We start from the raw sequence: 23,369 nt of genomic DNA, 5'->3' as shown, positions 1-23,369 counted from the left end.
AGGGAGATATCAAAAGCAGAAACCGATACAGTTATCCTGTTGTTGGACGGCACTATGCCAGCAGCAACCTCAGATTGTACCACCTGCAACACTTTATCTGGGATCTAAACAAGGAAGCTACTTAGTACACTTCCCTGCGATGTCCTAAAGTGTAGCTTCAAGTCAACCTACTTTTCATTCCGGAGAACAGACTATGTCATGTTCTAGATCAGTGTTCCCCAACTCCAGTCCTCGGGGAGCCCAACAGGTCATGTTTTCAGGATTTCCTCAGTGTTGCGCAGGTGATGTAATTGTTGTCAATCCCTCAGACATTGCCACTGGTGTTCTTACTATAGGATATCCAGAAAACATGACCTGTTGGTGGTCCTTGAGGACTGGAGTTGGGGACTTCTGTTCTAGATCAGCCAGGAAAATTTAGCTTTTTTTTGTCATTGACACATCTATCATTTGTACACTTTCTACAGTAAAGACACAAGTATATTTAATCCAGTTTCATCGGATCACACTGTCCAGCCTTAAATACCCCCATGAAGCCGTTCGAGCCGTCAGTGTCACTATAAGGAAACCGGTGTCTTTGAGTCGGGGTGGGGTGGGCGGCGCTCAGAGGACATACATGTGTCTTCTAGAAAGGTGTTGAATTCCACACAAACATGTTCTGTTCTAGGACTCCTGTATGGATGTATTCTCTACTAGAAGCCTCGCTACATATGTATGGCATCCATCAGAGCCTCGTAAGATGAGACAGAGTCCGGTATGGCTCTGTAATGCCACCATTCTACTTCTCTGCCAGCTACCCGAGATCCAAATGACGCTCAACGTTTACATTTTAGCATACTAAAAACCACAAAAAAATAAAAATATAGGTTTTCAAAATATTTTTGTACAATAAAAAACAATAATAAATGCATCATTTCAAAAGGTCCAATTTTCTCGAGGCAGAGGCATCGGTAAGGGTGGTTTCATACCTACGTTGGAACCTTCGGTCGGAGGTTCCACCGCAGATCCAGCTCAGAAGATTGGAAGTTGGGCAGCCGAGTTGAAACTGAACAGATCCCATTATAGTTAATGGGGTCCGTTTGGCGCTATTTTTGGGTAACCCCAGGTGGAGATGTGAAACCACCCTTTATCCCTGTTGCAAACCATTAGCAAAATAAAACATATTTTATGCTTGCTGAGAATCACAAAGCAACGACCCCAATGCCAATCACATACAACCGTATTATGAATCCATGTGGGCTGCTATGCAGGGGCCTACAGATTTATGGGCTAATACTGAGCCTCCACGTGCCTCTGATTCTAGAAAGGGCACAAGTTTTCCTCACAGATCACATATTACAGAGAAGCACTAAAGGCTATACTCAGAAACCATATACATTTAACGGGATTTGAGCAACTCTTCATACATTTAGTTTAGTGCATACTTCCCACCTACCACAAGGTGGCGCTGTCATTCCATTTGTAAATAGATTATTTCTAAAGAGCGGGACAGTAGTACCAAGGATCCGTTAGACCTACTGATTTCTCACTTGAACCAGTGAATGACATTTGAGTTCGCTCCTTCGCTCGTGCGGCCTGTTTATACATGCAGATACATTGTTGGCTCATTCAAAGGAGAAACGGCTCAGTCGTCCACATTCACGGTGTAAGTAAATGAAAACGACTAAACGATCGGTATTTAAACCGCATGATCAGTGAACCAGCCAACGAGGATTCTTAAGCCTGCATCAAAATAAACGAATCGCAATTGATTTATCATTCGGCGTTCGCTGCGTTTACACTGAAGGATTAGCGTTCATTAATGTTAATGGTCTTGGGGTATCTGAATGTCACCTCACCGATTAAAGCGATCGGTTCATTTACTGTCTACTGTAACAGAATAAACAGAGCAGAAGAACATGTGATGAGGAGCGAGCTACACATATAGCCAACCGTATCATAAAGACCAACTGGCATTACATATATGACTGCATGTGTAGGGTCTATAGATGCTCAGTGCCCCATAGGGACATACAAGACATAACTGCATGTCAAAAATAAAGGGGATCATGACATTGTGGATTGGCAGAGGACATGACACAGGGGACATCTAGATTGTTACACACCTGTGTGACTTTTACCTTATGCATACTTTGCAATGTCATTGGTGCCCAGAATAACACCTGAGCGCTCACCAGCCAAAATTGTGCTTCAAACTGTTATACAGTGGTGCCTTGGGTTAGGAGTAGAGATGAGCAAACGTACTCGGATAGGCACTACTCGTCCGAGTAATGTGCCTTATCCGAGTACCGCTGTGTTCGTGCTGAAAGATTCGGGGCGCTCCGCTGCTGACAGGTGAGTCACAGCGGGGAGCGGGGCAGAGCGGGCGGGAGAGAAGGAGAGAAAGATCTCCCCTCCGTTCCTCCCCGCTCTCCCCTGCAGCTCCCCGCTCCGCAGCGCGTCCCGAATCTTTCAGCACGAGTACAGCGGTACTCGGATAAGGCACATTACTCGGACGAGTAGTGCCTATCCGAGTACGTTCGCTCATCTCTAGTTAGGAGTTTAATTCATTCCACAACGGAGCTCTTAACCAAAAGCACTCATAAATCAAATCAAATTTTCCCCATTGAAATGAATGGAAAAGCCATTAATCCGTTCCGCATTACGAAGCTCTTCCACTGTTTTCAATGGAGATGGCGTTGCCCATTGAAAGCAATAGAACACAGGCACCCACGCAGTGATTTTCAGGTAAGGGCTTTGAATATAAGCCCTTCTTTGAAAATCATCCCTAGCTGTAGTAAAAAATATACACTCACCTGTCTGCCGGGGTTCAGGTGCGTCTTGCCACCACTTGTTCTCCCTGCACTGCTCTGAAGCTTTTCAGCAGGCGGAGATTAAAAATGCAGGAGGAAAAAGCAGCAGTTAGACACGCCTGAGCCCCGGCAGCGGCGGACAGGCGAGTATGTATTTTTTACTACGGGTAGGAAAAATTTTCAGGGAAGGGCTTATATTTAAAGGGGGTTGCCGGCAGCCCATTGCTTTCAATGAGGCCACAGGCAACTCGTAACCAAGTTTTTGCTCTTAAATCAGGGCAAAAGTGGGGGGTAGTGAGCAGCACCGGTTCAGGGTTTATGTGGGCCCTTGGGCAACAGAGTCACTGTGGGCCACCTTACTTATTTACAGGCCCATCAAGCCCCTTTAGTAGTTTATAGCTCTTGCTGTGCCCCTGCTCCGTTAATAAAGTCCCTTAAGAATACATTGACATAGGTAACAACGAGTTGCACCCAATATTGCATCTTACAGTATAAGGGTGGGTGACCACACATCTGCATGTTCCATTCACGTGAGAGATGTGCACAAAAATAGAACATGTTGCGACTTTTCTGTCTCGTAGCTTCATTGCAAGAAAAAATAAATAAAAATAAAAAATAAAAATCGCCCGTGTAAATACCCTCCGTGAAAATAATGGGTTGTATATTTGAGTGAGTTTTGTGCATCTTGAAACGCCTGTGTGAATGCCCCCTAAGTCTTTTATAGGCCCTACTATGCCCCGAGCAGTTAAGGCACCACCGTGCCCTGGCAATAAAATAATCCTGCTCCCACGGGATTCTTCATCCTCTGCTTTGGCCTCTTCTGGCCTTGAGAACGATGCAGACGGCAGGATGGCATCATCGGACCACCTGTGTTACAAAGGCGGCACTGGATGGCAGAGTTGTAAGTGCTCGGTCTTCTGCAGTGCCACCGTCATAGCACCCGCATCACGCATGCAATCAGAATAAGGACCGGATCACCACTGAGTGCCCCCCCCCTAAGCTCAGTTGCCCCCCGTCACCGGGTTTGCCGGGTGTGGATGCCGTTCCAGGTCATAAGGACCGGAGTTTGGTAAACCCAGCCCCACACAGAGAATCAGAATTACTCATTCTGGAAGAAATATTGGAAGTTTGTATTCAGTCCCTACAACTCTGTAAAGATGTATTTTAAAAATATACTAAATAAATTACCAAAAAGTGGAAACCTCAGTTTTTGTTTTCCGTTCACAATAGACTCACCTGGTTTTTATCTGAGTCTTTTTAGAGGCAGCCTCGCTGGCGGTCAGGGGTTCTGGAAGCGCTGGAGGGATTGTAGAGTTCTGCAAAGAAACATAGGTATATTGGGGAGGCGTTATCAGGCTGTCTAAAAGAAAAATGGGGTTTGTTGCCCGAAGCCTCCAATCACGGCTCAGCTCTTTCTCACAATGCTGTTGAAAAATTAAAGCTGAGCTGTGATTGGTTCAAACATCTACCCCACTGTGTTTAACTGTAATTTTCACATAAAAGTTAATTATGGCTGGCTGTGATGAGGGTTGACCGCTGTCTAGGGTTGTGTGGATGGGTCGGTGAGCGCCACACCAACTTCTATCTTGTGTAACAAGTACTGCTCAGTCACAGAGCTGCTATAGGCGGCAGACATGCTCGGTCCACAGATGCCCATAACCCAGGGATGGTTGATTGGTGGGCTTAGAATTCGTCATGTTTTGTCATATTCTTTGTATTATTACTATACTACTACTATCAGTATTTGAATGTGGTGCTTTTTGTGTCCCCGTCAGTTTCCCTTTAACCCAATGAAAAGTATTTTATGACAGTGGGATACTTTTATGGATTTGCTGCACTAGGATCGCACATGCTTTCCTACCAGGGGATGGCTTTAGATTATATCTCAGGTCATTCCATTTCACTGTACAAGTAAAATAAATAATAATCTTTCTAGCAGCCCAAATAAGCCCCGTCTGCACAGAAATGTCTTGAGAAAAAATATACGACTTGTGGCCCAAACTCACATATACATTGGGCACTGGGGATTCCCTCTTTGCTAATTTAAAGGCAAAATAGGAAACTTGATAGATGTCCGGTCTTCTTTCCTGATCAGGTTCAAGCATGTACCCTGCAAAGACAAAGTCACCATTACTACAGAGGCCTGTTTTTTTCAATATTGATTTTTTTTTAATGAAACTTATAGATAAATTAATTCTTTTGTTCCCATAGTGGACTTGAACTTGTGATCATCTGATCACTTGTACAATACAATACTGCAGTATTGCAGTGTACTGTGGGGCATGTTTATCCAAGGCCAGTGTTTTACATCCCAATCTTTGAAAAGCGATAATTGAGAAAGATGTATTAAATCTAAGACGATGCACAAGTTTCTTATTCCATCTGGCACATCTTAGGCCATGCAGGCGCCCTTGAACCATACGTTATGCCAGTTTCTGGCATAAATTTCAGTAAATCTGACAGACAACAGGCATCCCCTCTCTCGCCTGCCAAGCCTGGTCCACTTTTTACATGAGTAGTGAGGACAAAGTAAAAAACAGAAAAAAAGTTACAACTTTTTGTGCAAGTGGATACATAAATTTGGTGTAAAGTCTTTTATGAATTCCCATCTGTGCTTCTGAAATAAGCCCATCAAGGTCTGCCTGTGGCAGGACTTATAGGGCTGAAATCAATAGTAGGGGCCTCAGGCTTCATTGTCACCATGCCCCTCTGGCTAGCTGCTTGGATGCCATGGTCAATAGCTACCACAGCATCTAAGTTATTAACTAACCTCAATCTTTTCGCAAATACAACTTTGGAGCTTCAATAACAATCAGAGTATCTTTGAGGTATTGGACTTCCACTGATTAGCTGGAACAGAGATCATATCTCTCTGTTGAAGCAGGCACACCAATGCAGTGACCACTGTGTAATGCCTCGTTTCCCCTGTAGTACTGCTGTAGAGAATTCAAACGCTTGCTGCCAGGTTCCTCTGTAGATTAGGGGTCCTGGCAGAACTACATCCTTCTAATCAGCTTATTTTTGGGGCTCAAGCACCAAACATATTATAGAAGGACTCTGGTTCATGCATTTCACCATCTGCTGGAAGCCTTTTTGTTTTTAGACATCATGGAGGGTAGATCTCGTAAAGATCTGCATTATCCTCTCTCTCTGGAAACTTTGAAGTTGGAATCTCACAAGTTGTTCTTAAAGCCAAAGTCAGAAGTAGATAAAAAAAAGGCAAAATAGAGAGAAGCGTGTGTTTTTTTTTTTTTTATTTCTTTTGTGGTCATGTCTCTTCTGAAAGAAAATCTGAATCTACCAAAACGTGAATGTGAGATTCTGATCTAACATAAATGAACGTACAAACTGCAAAGCAGGCGCAGTGGGTGAAACGGCCTAAAAGGGTGAGGATTATTATTGCTCCACATAATCTACTTCAGTGTAAAATGATCACCACTTACTAATTAAACAATGCAGCTTGTGGTCATATCGAGAATTGTCTGGTATGGTGAAGCTCCCATCACAGATAGCGACTTGACTTTCTCCAAATGGAAGGGTAAAAAAGCAAAGCTTGTATAATAAGCAGCCCAAAGCCTGAAAAACAGAATACATACACAAATGATCCTTCCATGAGAATGTAACCTCACCAAAAAACTCATACTGTTTGGAATCTTCTAAAGCACATACGTCAAACTCAAAGCCTGCCATGCCATTTGTGGCATACGACGAGCTCTGGAAGCAGAAGGACCGACTCTCCACTATCGCCGGAGAACACAAATACTGCCCGGCAGAGGGGGAAGTGCCAGCACAGGGAGCGGGTGCCATCTTGAGCTCCGGCACACCTCCTCACAGCTTTGTTCAGCTGATCACATGTGGTGGCATAGCTCCTACCGGCTACCCAGGCACCCTAGCCACCTTCCAAGGTAGGAGGCTTCGTGCTAAAGAAGTGGAAGCAGAGAAACATCATCATAGTGCAGAGAGCTCCATGGCTATGTTAAGGAGGAGTTACATTTAAGGTCTGGGGAAGGCAAAGGCAAACCACCCCACCAACACAGTCTGTCACAATGGAGTAAGTCATGACTCGGTGCTTGCACCAGAGGGCTTTAACATTTAGGGTTCATTCTCATAGGCATACACAGTTTTGGTCTGTGAAATACGCAGCATCTACACAGAACAAATCAAGAATTTTCATTGGATCTTTTGACCTTCTTTCATTTTCTCTTGCATGCGTATTAACTGCGTTTTTTCATGTGTAAAAAAAAAAAAAACAACACAAGAGGGTCCTATAGATTTTCCCCAGCCACCATTCGCAAATATGTAGTGAATACGCATGTATCATGTGTATTTACGCAATCCCATTGACTTCAGTGTAATATGAACCAAAACAGGACATGCTACAATTTTTTTTTCCTGCAAGTAAAATACATCCATGAAAAACGTGTCTGCATCCCCCAATGCCAACCAATGGGGTTTACAATAATCAGTGGGATGCTACATTGTTAAATGAGCCAAGCAGAGCTAGAAGTGCGGCTTCCACGCTTTAGAGACGAAAAACGAAGGAGGCTAGAGAAGACTTCAGCAATCATACGCAGCTTCAGTTATCTCAGAGTCTGGCGTAGCACTATTAAACAGCATCCCACCTATCGTGCCTAAATTTTGTAGCATCACACTTGTTAGGGGTTTTGGTTAAGCATTAACTAATAATGTCTTATGCCACACATTTCTATAATCACTGTAGGATTCTTTATGGAGAAGGAAAGTCAACGCTACCAAAAGGTATCTGAATGGCAACAGATGAAAAGTCAATGATGAATGAAATACCCCTTCTGCTGGGATCATAAGGCAGGTGAGGCTGGGCAGAGTACACCGGCTCGGGGCAGAAGCTCTGCAGATTGTCAGGCTATGCTCACAGTAGTGTAATAGCTGCTGCTTATAACAGAAGCCATAAAGCAGTGACAGATCCACAACACCGACCAATGAACTCCATTGTCTTCTGCTTCGGTCCATCACTATTCTGATTGGGATCATACTAAGGCAGGTGAGTGAGGCTGGGCAGAGTACACCAGCTTGGGGCAGAAGCTCTGTAGATTGTCAGGCTATGCTCACAGTAGCGTAATAGCTGTTTATAACAGAAGCCATGAAGCAGTGACAGATCCACAACACCAACCAATGGACTCCATGGTCTTCTACTTCGGTCCATCACTATTCTGATTGGGGAGCAAGAATTTGCTGCATGCTGTGCTATTCTGGATGTCAAAAATGAGAGAAGACCTGACAGATACTCATTATGCGAATATGAACAGATAATGTGGCGACAAAGACTGAAATGGTGAATTTCCAAAGGGCTGCTAAGCAATAAGGAAACCCTGCATGAAAGTCATTATAATAATTACTTGCTCTAATTAAAATTTAATACTGACTCTTCTTTAAGTAGAATTACAATTTATAATTTAATTCCACTAAGAGAGGGAAAATGTAAAACTTGCCCAGTAGTTCAGCAGGAAGGCATATTGTCATTGGACGTAGTTACTATTGCATTAGGGTCTATGTGTTGTCAATCAATCCCCTCACGGTCCTATGTCGTACACTGCTGAGTCCGGTGACTGTCTCAGCAGTCACATAGGTGTATGGACATGCCATTGCTGCAGGCAAGTAAACCGTCCAATAGGGACTACCAGGTTGGGCACTGGAGCAGCAGGGGATTTAACAGGTATTTTATGAGGTTTCCTCTCTTTGGCCAAATAGTAAATAAACTTACCAAAGTGTTATATAAATTACGGAGTCCTGGGTGAGGAGTGATATGTTTCAACCATATATTAGGTGAGATCCCATTCTAAACCCATGGATGTTAATTTGGAGTTGGTCCCTCTTAGCCTCTTGCGGCTATAAGAGCCTCCACTCCAGTAGGAAGGCTTTCCACAAGATCTTAGGAGTGTCAGTGAGGGAATATCTGCTCATCCAAAAGAGGTGTATGAGATCAGATGCTAATGAAAGACATGAAAAGTCTGGGCACAATGTGTGTTCCAATTCATCCCAAAGGTGATTGATAGGGTTGAGGTTAGGGCCCTGTGCAGTTGACTTAAAGGGTTGTCTGAATTCAATTTTTTTACATATAGTTTTGGGCCCAAGAAGCCCCAAACTGTCTAAAAGTACTATACTCACCGTGGCGCCGAACTGCAGTCTGGTACCACGGCATTGACGTCACCAGGTCTTCTTGTCTGGTGACGTCCCGTAAATCTGCCACGTGGAACTGTAATGTAGATTCACATATCAAGTTCCTGTTGGGCCTTCCATTGGATGCAGCAGTCCCCAGGTAAACAACCCACATGACCACTGCAGGCTAAGTAAATAGAAAACCGGAGCACCAACTGATAGAATACTGGATATTTTTTTTTTTTATACAAAATGAATCCTTCCACTGCCGTCAATGTAATAATTAGTCAAAAAAACCCTTTAAGTTCTTCCACGAACTCCTCAAAATGTGTAACATATGCATTCCCCCAGATGTTTCCCCTCTATTTTCATTCACTCAGTCTTGCAGTCACCTTCCACTCAGGTTGCAAACGGAGAATAAATTACACCCAAACATAGTCCAGAAAACCGTCTTTCATAGAAGTCATATGCGAGAATGGCCCATCAGTTCCGCTGTAAAGCAGCCTCTAAAAACTGCTGTAAAGCATATCTCTGTCGTTCAGGCAAGATCGAACCCCCTGTAACCATGTACAGACCATATGATAAACTCTACAAATCAAAAAATAAAAATATTTCATATTTGGCTTTAATTAGTGTGAGAGTAAAAACTTAATTTAGGTGATACTCAAGGGTTGTAGTAAGCCTTATCAATCAGGTATGCCTTATTATTTTTTGACGCATCAGAGAAGAAAACATTGAGAAATAATCAGTGATGTTCCCAAGCTCTTCCGTTTTATTGTTCTATTGCAAGAGGTTGTACAGTTTAACAACCCCCACAAAGTCAGTAAGTCAGTAAGTCAACAATTCAAAGCCTACAGCCTGTGTGATACTTCTATCTCAGTAAAACATCACAAAGGTTAATTATCACAAAGCGGCACGTGGAACATCTGAGACCCTGTTAGTAAAAGAATATGTGTCTTTAGTACACATACTTCTTACTATGCACCGACACTACTGCATAAAATATAATTCAATACTTTCACAATAGTAAAAAAATATATAAATATATTATATATAAAACACATTCCCGCTAAAGGCATTTGTAGAATGTAGAATTAAAAAAAAAAAAATCATACTTTATTGGAAATGAAAGGCTTAGGCCAAAAGATGCCCCACAACATTGACTCCCTCCATCAAATTGTACAATAGACACTATGCATTCCTGCAGGTCACGTTCTCAGAACATCCACTAAACTCAGATTTCTGTATCAGACGGTCAGATAGTGAAGCAGGATTCATCACTCCGGAGAACATGTTTCCACTGCCCAGTGGTGGCATGCTTTACGCCACTTCAGGCAAAGCTTAGCATTGCACGTGGTGACTGTAGGCTCCATTATGGAAACCCATTTCAAGACACTCCAGCCACATAATTCTTGGTGGATGTCCCCTTTTCAGTCAGTTTGAATCTCTGTAGCAAGTGATGCAATAGAGGATGGGCTTCAGTGATGCAATAGAGGATGGGCTTCAGTGATGCAATAGAGGATGGGCTTCGGTGATGCAATAGAGGATGGGCTACGGTGATGCAATAGAGGATGGGCTACGGTGATGCAATAGAGGATGGGCTACGGTGATGCAATAGAGGATGGGCTACGGTGATGCAATAGAGGATGGGCTACGGTGATGCAATAGAGGATGGGCTAGGGTGGCATCCTAGGACAGTGCCACATTTTAAGTCACTGAGTTTTTGGCGACCACCCATAACCAGTAGGGGTGTACTTTCGGCTACGTAGTGTAGCTCGTTCTATTGAGTATACATTAGAGATGAGTGAACGTACTTGGTAAGGGCGATTTCGCAATCGAGCACCGCGATTTTCGAGTACTTCACTACTCGGGTGAAAAGTAATCGGTGGCGCTGTGGGTGAGCGGGGGGTTGCAGAGGGGAGTGGGTGGGGGGGGGAGAGAGGGCTCCCACCTGTTCCGCGCTGCTACCCCCCACTCCCCTCTGCAACCCCCCGCCCCACAGCACACCCGAGTACTTTTCACCCGAGTAGTGAAGTACTCGAAAATCGCGGTGCTCGATTGCGAAATCGCCCTTACCGAGTACGTTCGCTCATCTCTAGTATACATCCATTGTAGTAATTTTTATGGTTATTTTCTACTGTTTATTTGTAGCAGTCTGAGATCAAAAAGCTTCCCAGCAAAATACTGAAAATTTGCTGCATAAATACATTTAAAAGAAACTGCAAACACGTCAACTGGTGATATGGAATCAGTCACTGATGAAGTCACAGTACAACCGGCTCAGATGTCTTCGGCTATCACAATCCAGCTGATGGATCTGTCAGGCCTGTAGAACCAGCCTTCATGTTAGCAGATGAGATGGCAGGATCAGGAACCCGTCCAGGTTTGCAGGAAGAGCGGTGCCAGACTCCAGTATTTACCATGTATGGCCAAGAACACGTTGCAAAAACCCAAATAGGCCTGATCTGAGAACTTGTCACCTCTGTGATGGAATTCCATAACGAAGCGAGTGCCGCTCAGCCAACTCCTTTTATATGTCTGCACTTCACAGCGCACAGTTTTAAATTAAGAAAAGCACATGAAAACAAAGCACCGCGATCTCTTAGCGAAGTTCATTCACTTCGGACCGGTATTCATTTTTATCTAGGTTGTCAAAGGAGCAGTAAAAGATGTTGTCAGCCGAGGGCGGTGAGAGACCATCAGGTATCAGGAACCACAGCTTCAGATTTGTGCTGAAAGTGATTTAACCCTTTCCAATCCAATTTGTATTCTGGTTTTCCTAGGGGGCTTACTCTTTTTCTGCTGTTATACAACAGCGCTATCTGCTGGCTAAAGCCAGTACTGCATGAGGTGACACGTTGGATAGGCTCCGACAGCAGAGAGGCTGGCAATATACAGTAAGAGAACCCCGACGGACGTCTTCCAACATCGGAGCTGTACAGCCTTAAATCATAATGTCTTTAGACGTCAGACAGTGGATTGGAAAGGGTTAAGTGAGGGGCAAAAAAAAAAAAAAAGATAGGGACCAATTTTCAAATCTCCAAGACCCCTTTCAGGCTCTGAGATCTCATGGCGATACGTTTCCTACTGCAGTGAACAGGACTGTTAGGCACGCGCCGTCGCAGTAACTTGCAAAATAAGGGTGTGAAAGCGGACTTTCATTTCAAGACAATTGTAGCTTCTCCCCTCCTGGCCACTTGTATATATTGCATAATGCTCATATTTACTAGTTCAGTTAAAAACACTGATTTTGACCCGGATAATGTGGGTGGAGGAACTCCACATTCTTATGCACTTTGAGGAGCTGGGGGCAGAAGAACCAGAGGCATAACTAGACTTTCAGCAAACGTTTGACATCTCATAGAGACGCAACAAAGGTACTAGTCAGTGGGGGTCCCGCTGCTGCCAAGACCCCTGCGAATTAATAGAACGCGGCATTTTCAGCTGCCAGAAGTAGCCGTAAACTGGTGAAGATAACCCACAGAGCTCAGGTAAGTACTGCAGCCCCATCACTCTAGAGACCAGAAGCGGGACCCCACTGATCAATACTTTTGGCATGTCTCTATAAAATATCAAAAAGTGTAGTTCTGCTTTAAATTGAATCACTCCCAGTGGCCAAAATCAATCATTTATGCTATAGGTGTTTTTTTTTGGTGAAAAATCTGTCAGGATAACAGGGGGCCCATTCACCCAGATTCGTAGAGGAAGAGATTGTGCCTAGCATGTCACGGCTCCCATGGAAAGACGACCACACAGAAAGATGGCCACCACATTCAGTACTTTGTGAACTGCACAACAGTGGTCAAGGCTCCTCATTGTCTGGATATGGCCACCTACTAGGCTATTAGTACTTACCTGTTTCTGCTCCCATGCTGTGTGTCACTTCTCTTCCCTCTGACATGGATGCTACATGTAAGCAGGCACCAGACTAGTATGTATGTGATCAGATGGTTGGGGGCTGCCTAGAATGGCATTGTGGGGCACATGATTGGGCATCGCTGCTTTATGCAGTGAAGGTATAAGGTGTATTGCTACTTTTTGAAAGCAAAACCACCGTATGAATTCCTTACTTTCCCCCATATGTAAGCGCAGCGTTCATGTTCCTTGCCAAGAGCCTACTTTAGGGTTCTCTCCTATCGAGAGAGGAATGCTTTCCCTTTACATGAACCCTTCAACGGCTCCAGCGTCATACATTCCTGAAGCATCATCATCATCCTCTAGTAGACCGTACAGTCACCGCACATACTGTATTACGGGGCTGAGCAAATCGTAACCCTCACTGACTGTTACACACGATGAGAAGTGCTTTATAACTCGAAGTAGTGACTGCATGGTTCAAGGACAGCCTGAAGGACAAACCGGTTGATGACGGCGCATGCCAACGGTGAGTGTTCTGCATACAGGACGTGGCAGTGCCCGTCTCTTGGTGACTAGGATGAATCAACAAGAACGTTGTGGAGGTCTGGCCATATGTCATCTACAAGTAGATGGAGTCCGGCCTATTATAACAGGGTAGAGCCGATATACCCGGCGTCGTATGAGAGCTGTGGCTGCAGGATCTGCAGAGCCGCAATTACTGGGAGTCCAGGAGCAGCCTGAAAATTTGACTTCCTCATTTTTTATCTGTGTAGGGGGTGCAGGATGGGGAGCCCAGACCAATCACTTGTGGAGGCAGGGACTCGGTGTTTAGCCCTTTAGTGAAGAAGCCTGTTTGCATCTTAATGACCAAGTCATTCTCGGTTATTTTATCGTCGCGATCCAGGGCCTATCGTTTTTTTTTGGGGGGGGGGGGGGGGGGGTTGGAAGAAAAACGAAATTCCACCATTTGTTTTTTGGATTTAATTTTCAGGGCATTCAGCGTGCGGAATACATTTAGGCCTCATGTCCACGGGCAAAATAATAATTAAAATCCGCAGCGGATCACCCGCACGCGGATCCGCACCCCCTAGGGATGCATTGACCACCCGCGGGTAGATAAATACCCCCGGATGGTCAATAAAAGTGATTTTAAAAAAATATGGAGCATGAAAAAAAATGGACATGCTCCATTTTCGTGCGGCTCTCCCGCGGGGACGGCTCCCACAGACTTCTATTGAAGCCTATGGAAGCCGTCCGATCCGCGGGAGACCTAAAATAGGAATATACTCACCTGCTCCGGATCTTCCCTTCTTCGCGGCTTGATCTTCTCTCCGTCGCGGCCAGATCTTTTTTTCTTCGGGCCGACGCATGCACGCGGCACGCAATCGGCGTGCTGTGCACATCCGCCGGGCCGAAGAAAGAAGATCCGGCCACGACACATAGACGATTCAAGCCGCGAAGAAGGGAAGATCCGGAGCATGCGGAGAGGTGAGTAATTGCTATTTTCAGCCCTCATGTCCGCGGGGCAGGAGGGACCCGCTGCGGATTCTCCATGGAGAATCTGTAGCGGGCCTGATTTTCCCCGTGGACATGAGGCCTTAGTGATAACATTATTCTCTAGGCCGGCCCGCGATATCACCTTTATACAGATTTTTATGGTTTACTATTTTTGCACACTAAAAACATTTTCTTTTTTTCTTCAAGATTTGCTTTTCTGTCGCCGCATTCCGAGAGTCGTAGAATTTTCATTTTTCCATCGACAGGGCTTTATGGGGGCTGATGGACTCTGGTCTTCAATTATCCAATTTTTGGAAGCAGGATTAACAAAACAGATATTTTTGGTATAACTTACAGTAAAATCTTTCTCGTCACGTTCATTGGGGGCCACAGCCTAGACCATGGGATATAGCCACTGCCCTAGGAGGCGACACTAAGCAAAAAAGTGTTAGCTCCTCCCCCCTGGCTATATCCCCCCTGCAGGCACTCAGCTAATTAGTCTGTCTGAAAGCAGTAGGAAGCCAGTGGGAGTATGATTATACATATTGTGTTTTATACATATCAAAATACATATTTTGGCATAATTCTCTGCCAAACAATGACCGAAGAATAGAAAGTTCCAGCAACCGCTTAAATAAACAAGGGGTGGGTGCTGTGGCCCCCAATGAACGTGACGAGAAAGAGATTTTACGGTAAGTTATACCAAAAATATCTGTTTCTCGTCCGTATCATTGGGGGCCACAGCCTAGACCTTGGGACGTCCACAAGCAGTCCCGAAAATATATATGTTGGGTGGACATTTACAAGTTTGACCGTGTAGTCAAAGGACCGCCGCCTGCAAGATCTTCCGGCCGAGAGCGGCGTCCGATGATGCAGATATGTGGACCTTATAAAACTTTGAAAACGTATGTAAGGAAGTCCAGGTGGCTGCCTTCCACACCTGGAGCGCTGAGGCTCCGTGACGGACTGCCCAGGAGGCCCCTACCGCCCGTGTGGAGTGGGCCGTAACCCGAAATGGTGGCGTGCGTCCTTAGGTGCGATACGCCTCTGTTATCAAGGACCTTATCCACTTAGATAGGGTGACCTTTGAGGCTGCCGAGCCCCTCCGGAATCACGAAGAGGGTGTCAGTTTTACGGAATTCTTTGGTTCTTTTTACATAGATCTTCAGCGCCCTTACCAAGTCCAGGCGGTGCAGCGTTTTTTCCTTTTTTGTACTGGCGTTGGACAGAAGGAAGGCAAGACAATTTCTTCATTGATGTGAAACTCCAAGACTACTTTCGGTAGAAATTCTGGTGACGGTCTCAGTACCACTTTATCTTGGTGGAAAGTCATATAGGGGGTTTGTATAGACAAGGCCGCCAGCTCCGAGACCCTACGAATAGAGGTAATAGCGACGAGGAATACTACCTTCCAGGTGAGTAGCCGCATAGGAATCTCTCTCAGTGGTTCAAACAGTTGGTCTGTCATAGCCTCCAATACGAGATTAAGATCCCACGCTTGAACCGGTGGTTTCAACGGGGGGTGTCGTATGGGCGACTCCCTGCAGAAATGTTCGCACAGCCATTCTGCTTGCGATTGGTCTCTGGAACAACACCGTCAGTGCTGATACCTGCCCCCTTAAAGAGCCTACCCTTAATCCTATTTCGAGGCCCGATTGTAGAAATGCCAGTATTCTGGCCACCAAAAATTGCATCAGTTGCATTCGCCGTTCCTCACACCAGCTGAAGAACCGCTTCCAGACTCTGTAATAAATAGCCGACGAGGCCGGTTTCCTGGCACGTCTGGCGTGCCCCATTTTTGACATATCGTCCGGAATACTTCTGGGTGTAACCCCCATTCGCCGGGATCCGTTTCCCGACTTAGGTAATCCACCCAGTTGTCTACTCCGGGAATGTAGACTGCTGATATTGAGTTCAGATGATTCTCCGCCCACGTCAGAATGCAAGCTACCTCGTCCATCAGCGACGTGCTCCGTGTGCCCCCTTGATGGTTGACATAGGCTACAGCTGTGGTGTTGTCCGTCTGGATGCGCACATCCTTCTTCTTGAGACTGGACCCGAAGTGCCGAAGAGTCAGGTAAATGGCCCGTAATTCTAGGATGTTGATGTGTAACATTGATTCTCTCTGAGACCAAACTCCCTGAACAGACTGGCCACCCAGTGTTCCGCCCCAGCCTGAGCGGCTGGCATCCCTTGTCAATACTATCCATTGTTTTGGGCCCAAAGACCGTCCCACCTGAAGTCCCCCAGGTTTCAGCCACCACCTCAATGCACCCTGGACTTGAGGGGTTATCCAGATTCGTTGTTCCAGGGTCAGTTTGGACCTGTTCCAGCGGGACAATATCAGATGTTGAAGCATCCTTGACCGGAACTGGGCAAAGGGGACCGCCTCGAAGACTGCTACCATCTGGCCCAGAATACTCATACAGTGTCTGATGGTGAACGTTCTCTTCTGCATTAGAGACCGAACACCGTGTAGAAGCTTGTCTACTTTTGTTTGAGGTAGTAGAACTCTGTGCTGGCTGGTGTCGAATATCATGCCTAAGAACTCCAGCCGTTGTGCTGGTATTGGGCACGATTTGTCACGGTTTATTATCCAGCCAAATTCTTCTAAAGTTTCCATCGTGACGCGTAAACTCCTGATGTTGCCGTTCCATGATGGTGCTTTTACTAGTACATCGTCCAGGTATGGTATGGCTGCTATACCCTTTGCATGGAGTAGTGCCATCACTGCTGCTAGTACTTTCGCAAATCACCTCGAGGAAGTTGACAGGTTGAATGGCAGAGCCGTGAATTGGAAATGCCTTCCCTGCGTCTCGAAACGAAGGAATTTTTGGTGTGCTTCCTGAATCGGAATATGGAGGTATGTGTCCTTGATGTCTATTGAGGACAAAAATTCCCCCGGCTGCATGGAGGCTATCACGGATTTGATCGACTCCATCCGGAAATGCTTTGTTTTGATGACTTGATTCAGTCTCCTTAAATCCAGTACTGGCCTGACCCTGCCGTCTTTTTTGGGCACTAGAAAAATATTTGAGTAGAACCCTTGCTTCTCTTGCGCCCCTGGCACTGGTTTTACAACCCCCTGTGCCAGAAGATTTTTCACTGCCAATTGAAGATTGGCTACTCCTTCCGGGGTGGCAGGCACTCTGGACTTGCAAAACGAATCCTGAGGTAGAGTCGCGAATTCGATCGCGTACCCGGATGCCACGATCTCCTGGACCCACTTGTCGCTCACGCGACTCCACCATGTCTCCCGAAATTGGGAGAGTCTGCCCCCCACCCTGGTGACACAGATGTTCCAGGTCGGGATCGCCATGCTTGTCTCGTCTTGAAGGTTGGACCCTTCCTTGCGTCTGTCGGGGTCCTCCTAGATTGGGACCACTGCCCTGACGCAGGACAGGACGAGAAACGCCTAAAGGACCTAAACGGTTTCCTCTTCAATGGAATCTTTTCCTTTCTTGTTGGAATTTGTGGCAAGGACGTGCTTTTGCTGCCTGTGGCGTCCTTTATCAAGTCATCTAACTTAGGTCCAAAGAGCCTATTTCCCTCAAATGGCAACTTTGTTAGGACTATCTTGGACGCTGAATTGGCTGACCAGCTCTTTAGCCAGAGGGTTCGCCTTGCCACGACAGATGCGGCGGACGCTCGAGCCACGAATTTAGCTGCATCTAGCTCTGCTGCGCACACGAATTTGTTCGCTTGTATGATACTGTCTGTTGCTTCAAGTAGTTCACTAGGTGGAGCGCCTGCCAGAATGTCTTTCCGCAGCTGTTTGGCCCAGGCTATGGACGCTTTACTGACCCCTGCGGCCGCGAAGATCGGCTGCAGGGCAGTGCCCGTAGCCTGAAACACCGATTTCGTCAATGTATCCAGTTTTCTGTCTTGAGGATTAGCCAGAGTTGCCACTTCGGCTGTTGGCAACGCCGTGCCTCTAGATAGCCGTGACACCGGGGATCGACTACCGGGGGTACCGCCCAACCCTTTTTCAGACTCCCTGGGAATGGGTATGTAACTTCCCAAGTTTTCCCAGGTTGCCTAAATTTTTTGTCAGGGTTCTGCCATTCTTTATTAAGGACGTCCGCAAAGTCCTGATGGTCTGGAAAGACCTGTCGCGATCTCCTCTGCCGTCTAAACGACACCGTGGAAGGAATCGTCTCTGCTGGTTCCTCCGTTACTTGGAGGGTTTCTCTTACAGCTATTACTAAGCTGTCCATTAGGCTCGCCAGCCGTGAAACCTGTTCGTCGTCTAGATCAGAAGCAGACGAGACCGCAGAGCGTTCGTCGTCTTCTGATCCACTGCTCTCGCCCGCTGTTTGGGCCGTATCCTGAGAAGCCCGCGAGCACGATGCTCGGGGGGAGTCATGGCGAGCCGGGCCGGTCTTGCAGAGTACCGGGACCGTAAAGAATGCCTAGACCTGTGATAAGTATGGACGGACTCCCTGGACCCATGGGAGCCATGAGTCTCTGGACCGGCCGGACTTGCAGGGTCTAGATGACCTCCTGGTATGGCGAGATTTACGGGAGGTGTCCTCGCTGCTGCGGGACCTCCTTCTTTTGCGTGCCCTCCCGCACGCATATTCCGAAGAGGAAACTTCCGAACTGGATTCTAACCGGCGTAAAATCGCCGCAGAAGATGTGGCCAGGCCGGAAATGGCAGTGGCCATGGACCTCGCTTACTGGGGTTCGGGCCCTGGCTCCACAGGGGCGGCGGGGGGCACCGAGATCCCTGGAACCGCGCGTGCCGTGGTACACTTAGCGCAGCAGGGGTCGACCTGACCGCAGGCAAACTTAACGCTGCAATCTGTGCAAGCGTAATGCTTCACCCTCCCCTTGGCCGGGCTGGAACCCTCTGATCTAGGGTCAGACATGGCAAAACAGAAAACCTCAGGGTAGAGGGGATGCTACGTACTGCCACAGGAGTACCTGCAGGGGGGACAGGGGAGACACCGCGAAGTGCTGCCTTGGCAGGCCTTACCCGGTCTAGCAGCCGTTTAAGCGGTTCCCCTGATCCAGCTGGAGCCTCTGGTCCTGAAGCTTGAAGGCCGTCAGGTGTCGACGTGGGTCCACCACACGGAAATAGTAGCGTTGGTGACCTGGCAGGTCTGTGGCAGAAACTGCTGCAGTGCTGCTACAGCTGCTGGTGCCCGTTACAGAAGGTGCTGCTGCTGTTCGGGTGCTCACTCTGTAGCCACAAGTCTGCAGGGCCGTATAAGGGCTGGATGCTGCGTACTGTGTGCTGAGAGCTGCGCACAGCCCTGGGCTCAGTAGTGCCAGACAAACGGACTGTCTTGCTGCTGAGAGCAGCCATTCCTCTGCCAGGCTGCTTCTTTTAAGTCAGCCGCGGTCGGATGGGGTGTGGTCCACCCGAGATCCAGAAGTGACGTTTTCCGGCCCAGTGTCGGCGCCCCGCCCCCCGGAGCGCCGCACCCGGAAGTGACCTGCCCAGCCAGCGCCCCCGCGTCCTGCTAGCATGCCGTGCTCCTACCCCTGCTGCTGGGAGAGCTGCTGCTGCCATTGCCATCATGATGCCCGTTCTGCTCCACTACGTCTGCTCCTGAGGTACCTTGCGTACTGTCAGGGAAGCCACAGCCTGGCCACACGTCGAACTGTCTCCAGCAGTGCTGCCCCCTATGCGTCACTAGTCAGAAAGTGCGCCACTCCAGGGAGGGGGAGCCCTATGGCTGGCGGGTAACCAACACCAATGCGCATTGCAGGGTCAGGCCCCTTTTTCTTCTCTGGGTGAGACGCCGCAGAAGTGGTGAAGACACCCCCTGCCTGCGTCTCCCCCGGGAGGCCAGTAGAGCCAGGGAAAAGCCCTGGATTCCCGCGAATAGCCACGTCTGCCTCCTAGCAGACACTAAGCTGAAGACTAATTAGCTGAGTGCCTGCAGGGGGGATATAGCCAGGGGGGAGGAGCTAACACTTTTTTGCTTAGTGTCGTCTCCTAGGGCAGTGGCTATATCCCATGGTCTAGGCTGTGGCCCCCAATGATACGAACGAGAAATCTGTAATTCTCGCCTGTTTTTTTAAAATTTTTAACGGCGCTTTCTGTGTTAGTAAAAATGATACGGTAAATTAATTCTACAGGCTCATAATATTATGTTAATACCAAATTTGCAGAGGTTTTTTGCAACTCTACAGTTTAAAAGAAAGAAATTTAATACATATACACTCACACAATATATATATATATATATATATATATATATATATATATATATATATATATATATATATATATATATATATATATATATATATATATATATATATATATATATATATATATATATATATATATATATGGCAAAATGAGCTATTTTCACCATGATTTCTTTCTTTCATGGCGTGCACCATGCAGTTACATAATGTACTTTTTTCTCCAGATAATTACGGACGCGGCGATAACAGATTTGTAATTTTTTTCACATAAGGAGGAAAAGGTGGAATTTAACATTTTTTATCTTTCCAATGTACTTGATGCTTTACTTTTTATTTTTTTTCCCACTAGTACACTTAAATATCACCATCTTTTATCATTCTTATAATACACTACTATACTTCAGTACTGCAGTGTATTATAAAGCCTATGAAGCTCAGCCAAAGGCTAAGTCACATAGGCCACAATAGCTGGCAGACCTGGAGGCCATGTTCAAGCCTCTGCGTGCCATAGCAGCCCATCAGGACCCGGTGATCACACTGCACGGCTCAGATGGCTTTTAAATGCCGTAGTTGCATTTTACCACTTTATGTAAAGGGTTAACAGCAAGGATCAAAGGTTTCTCCGGTCCCAGCTGTTTGAGCAAGTGCCAGGCTGTTACAAGACAGCAGAGGTCCTGCTCTTCCTGGCACTGGAGACCCGTGCCAGGCTTCTGATGCAGCACTCTAAAACAGGCGATCGCATCAGAATAAAGTCCCCTTTTCAGCCGCCGTAAAAAGGCGCTTGGATGGTCGTTAAAGGGTTAAAGGCATCTCTATTACTGATATTTTACTCTTGTACATCTCTTCTTGGGTCAGACTCTAACTCTCACACTCAGGTTTTTTTGGGTTTTTTTTTTTTTTTTTTACCAAAATGTTAAAATACGAAAAATGTTAAATAATAAGAAAATCCACGGATGTGTGGCTAGAACATTAGTTTTTTCCTATTCGGACGGCTTCACGCAATATTATTCAGTGCATTAAAATGTTTTATGAAAGTGCTGCACATTTATAGGGCTTATTCACACAAACACGTGCGCAGCATAGTACACGGGCAAAATGTGGGGGCACAAAAGGCGAGGAATAGAACCCATTGATTTCAATTCTTCCATGTACCTTTTTTTGCGCGCACATTTCCTTCACACAATAAAAAAAAAAAAAGCTGAATCTTCTATTTTTGTGTGTATTGCGCTCAAAAAGGCACATACTAATTAAACTTAACTGCTCATTAAAGTCAATGGGAGCGTGCTTGCATGTTTTTTCACGTGCGCAAGTACATACAGCCCCCAAAATACTCAGCATAAATGCGCAGGTAAACATGCTCACGCTCCGGTGGTGCCGGCCTTAATGCCGGTCGCTTACATCAGTTTCCAGAGGTGATAATTTTTTAGAAACTGTTGCACATGAGGTTCTTCTAAAAATTTTTTTTTTTTTTAAAAGCCCACGAAAAACATCAATGAAAATGCTACAAAATCTATGAAGCAGCTGTGTGTATCCAGCCTGCGCAGGTTTTATGGCAAGGGCTAACGCCAATCCGTGTGCCCGCTGAAAAGACGACATATATTTGCAAAATGACAACAGAGGAGTTAGAAGTCAGAAAAAATAAATAAATCACAGAAATCTGAATATCAAGGTAAAAATATCATGAAGCTGTCAGAGCGCCACCTGGGGCTCATCTATAGGAATACGATCCGTCACTTACCCATATATCAGCCTTGGTGGTAATTGGCTTCCCGCCATAGAGGTTGATCATTTCAGGCGCTCTGTATGACAGCGTGGTATACCTGCAGGATAGTTCAAGCAAGCAGTGTTGGTGAAATAGAAGCGACCGGCTGCGTTCCTCAAACAGAGATTTCATTGGCAGAAATGGTCATAAAATATTTCAGTAGGATTCATTCCTGATATTTTTAGTAGCTGTTGTCCAGTTTTTAAGTAAACACTCAGTATTCGAGAGGAGCGAGCGTGCTCGTTTAGGGCAATTACTCGAACGAGCGTTGCTTATTTCTAGAGATGAGCGAACGTACTCGGATAAGCACTACTCGTCCGAGTAATGTGCCTTATCCGAGTACCGCTGTACTCGTGCTGAAAGATTCGGGACGCGCTGCGGAGCGGGGAGCTGCAGGGGAGAGCGGGGAGGAACGGAGGGGAGATCTTTCTCTCCTTCTCTCCCGCCCGCTCTGCCCCGCTCCCCGCTGCGACTCACCTGTCAGCAGCGGAGCGCCCCGAATCTTTCAGCACGAGTACAGCGGTACTCGGATAAGGCACATTACTCGGACGAGTAGTGCTTATCCGAGTACGTTCGCTCATCTCTACTTATTTCGAGTAACTGTCTACTCGGGCGAAAAGATTTTGGGGGGGGGTGGAGCAGGGGGGAGGGACAGGGAGGGGCTATCTTCCACCCTAGCAAACACCCTCTCACCACGCCGCCCCCCGAATCTTTTCGTCCGATTAGGCAGTTACTCGAAAAAAGCGATACTTGTTTGAGTAATTGCCCTAAAGGAGTACGTTCGCTCATCTCTACTCAGTATAGTATAAAAGTCCTGCAACTTTCTTCTGTGCTTTGTGTTGCACTTCATTATTTAAGATCTCTGCTTGCTGTCAGTGAAGGAAATATTTTCTAGCTCCTGATGGACACTCCGGTGGGTTCTCCTTCGCCGACGTTCTCCTGATGTGAACGCTGAAAGCTGATGCTCAAATGCATTGAGAGGTGCTGCAAAGTAGTTCTTCCATTATAAAACTAGAACAGGCGGACTACTTAGCAGCACCGCCCAATGCACTCAGCTTTTAGCTCTCCCACCGGGGATACAACGGGGGAGGTAAGTACAACACTTACATCTCCAGACGCATCTTAGCTTATAGGGAGGGATAAAAGTAGGTGCCAAATTCTAG

At 46.4% G+C, this 23,369-nt stretch overlaps 1 protein-coding gene across 1 annotated transcript in view; it reads right to left on the bottom strand.

Annotated features, from left to right (window-relative positions):
* Nucleotides 1–23,369, bottom strand: part of BMP2K (BMP2 inducible kinase) — a 162,805-nt gene that overhangs the window by 39,906 nt on the left and 99,530 nt on the right. The window contains exons 6-9 of the mRNA XM_066574245.1: nt 22,183–22,264; nt 6,233–6,365; nt 4,796–4,899; nt 4,026–4,105 (exon numbers count right to left, since the gene is read on the bottom strand). Coding sequence (XP_066430342.1) covers nt 4,026–4,105; nt 4,796–4,899; nt 6,233–6,365; nt 22,183–22,264 — 399 coding nt within the window. The remainder of the gene's footprint in view (nt 1–4,025; nt 4,106–4,795; nt 4,900–6,232; nt 6,366–22,182; nt 22,265–23,369) is intronic.

Source organism: Eleutherodactylus coqui, chromosome 7 (genome assembly GCF_035609145.1).
Source record: "Eleutherodactylus coqui strain aEleCoq1 chromosome 7, aEleCoq1.hap1, whole genome shotgun sequence".
NCBI lineage: Eukaryota > Metazoa > Chordata > Amphibia > Anura > Eleutherodactylidae > Eleutherodactylus > Eleutherodactylus coqui.
The sequence above is the reverse complement of the archived record's forward strand: the minus strand, read 5'-3'. Positions and strand labels throughout refer to the sequence as shown.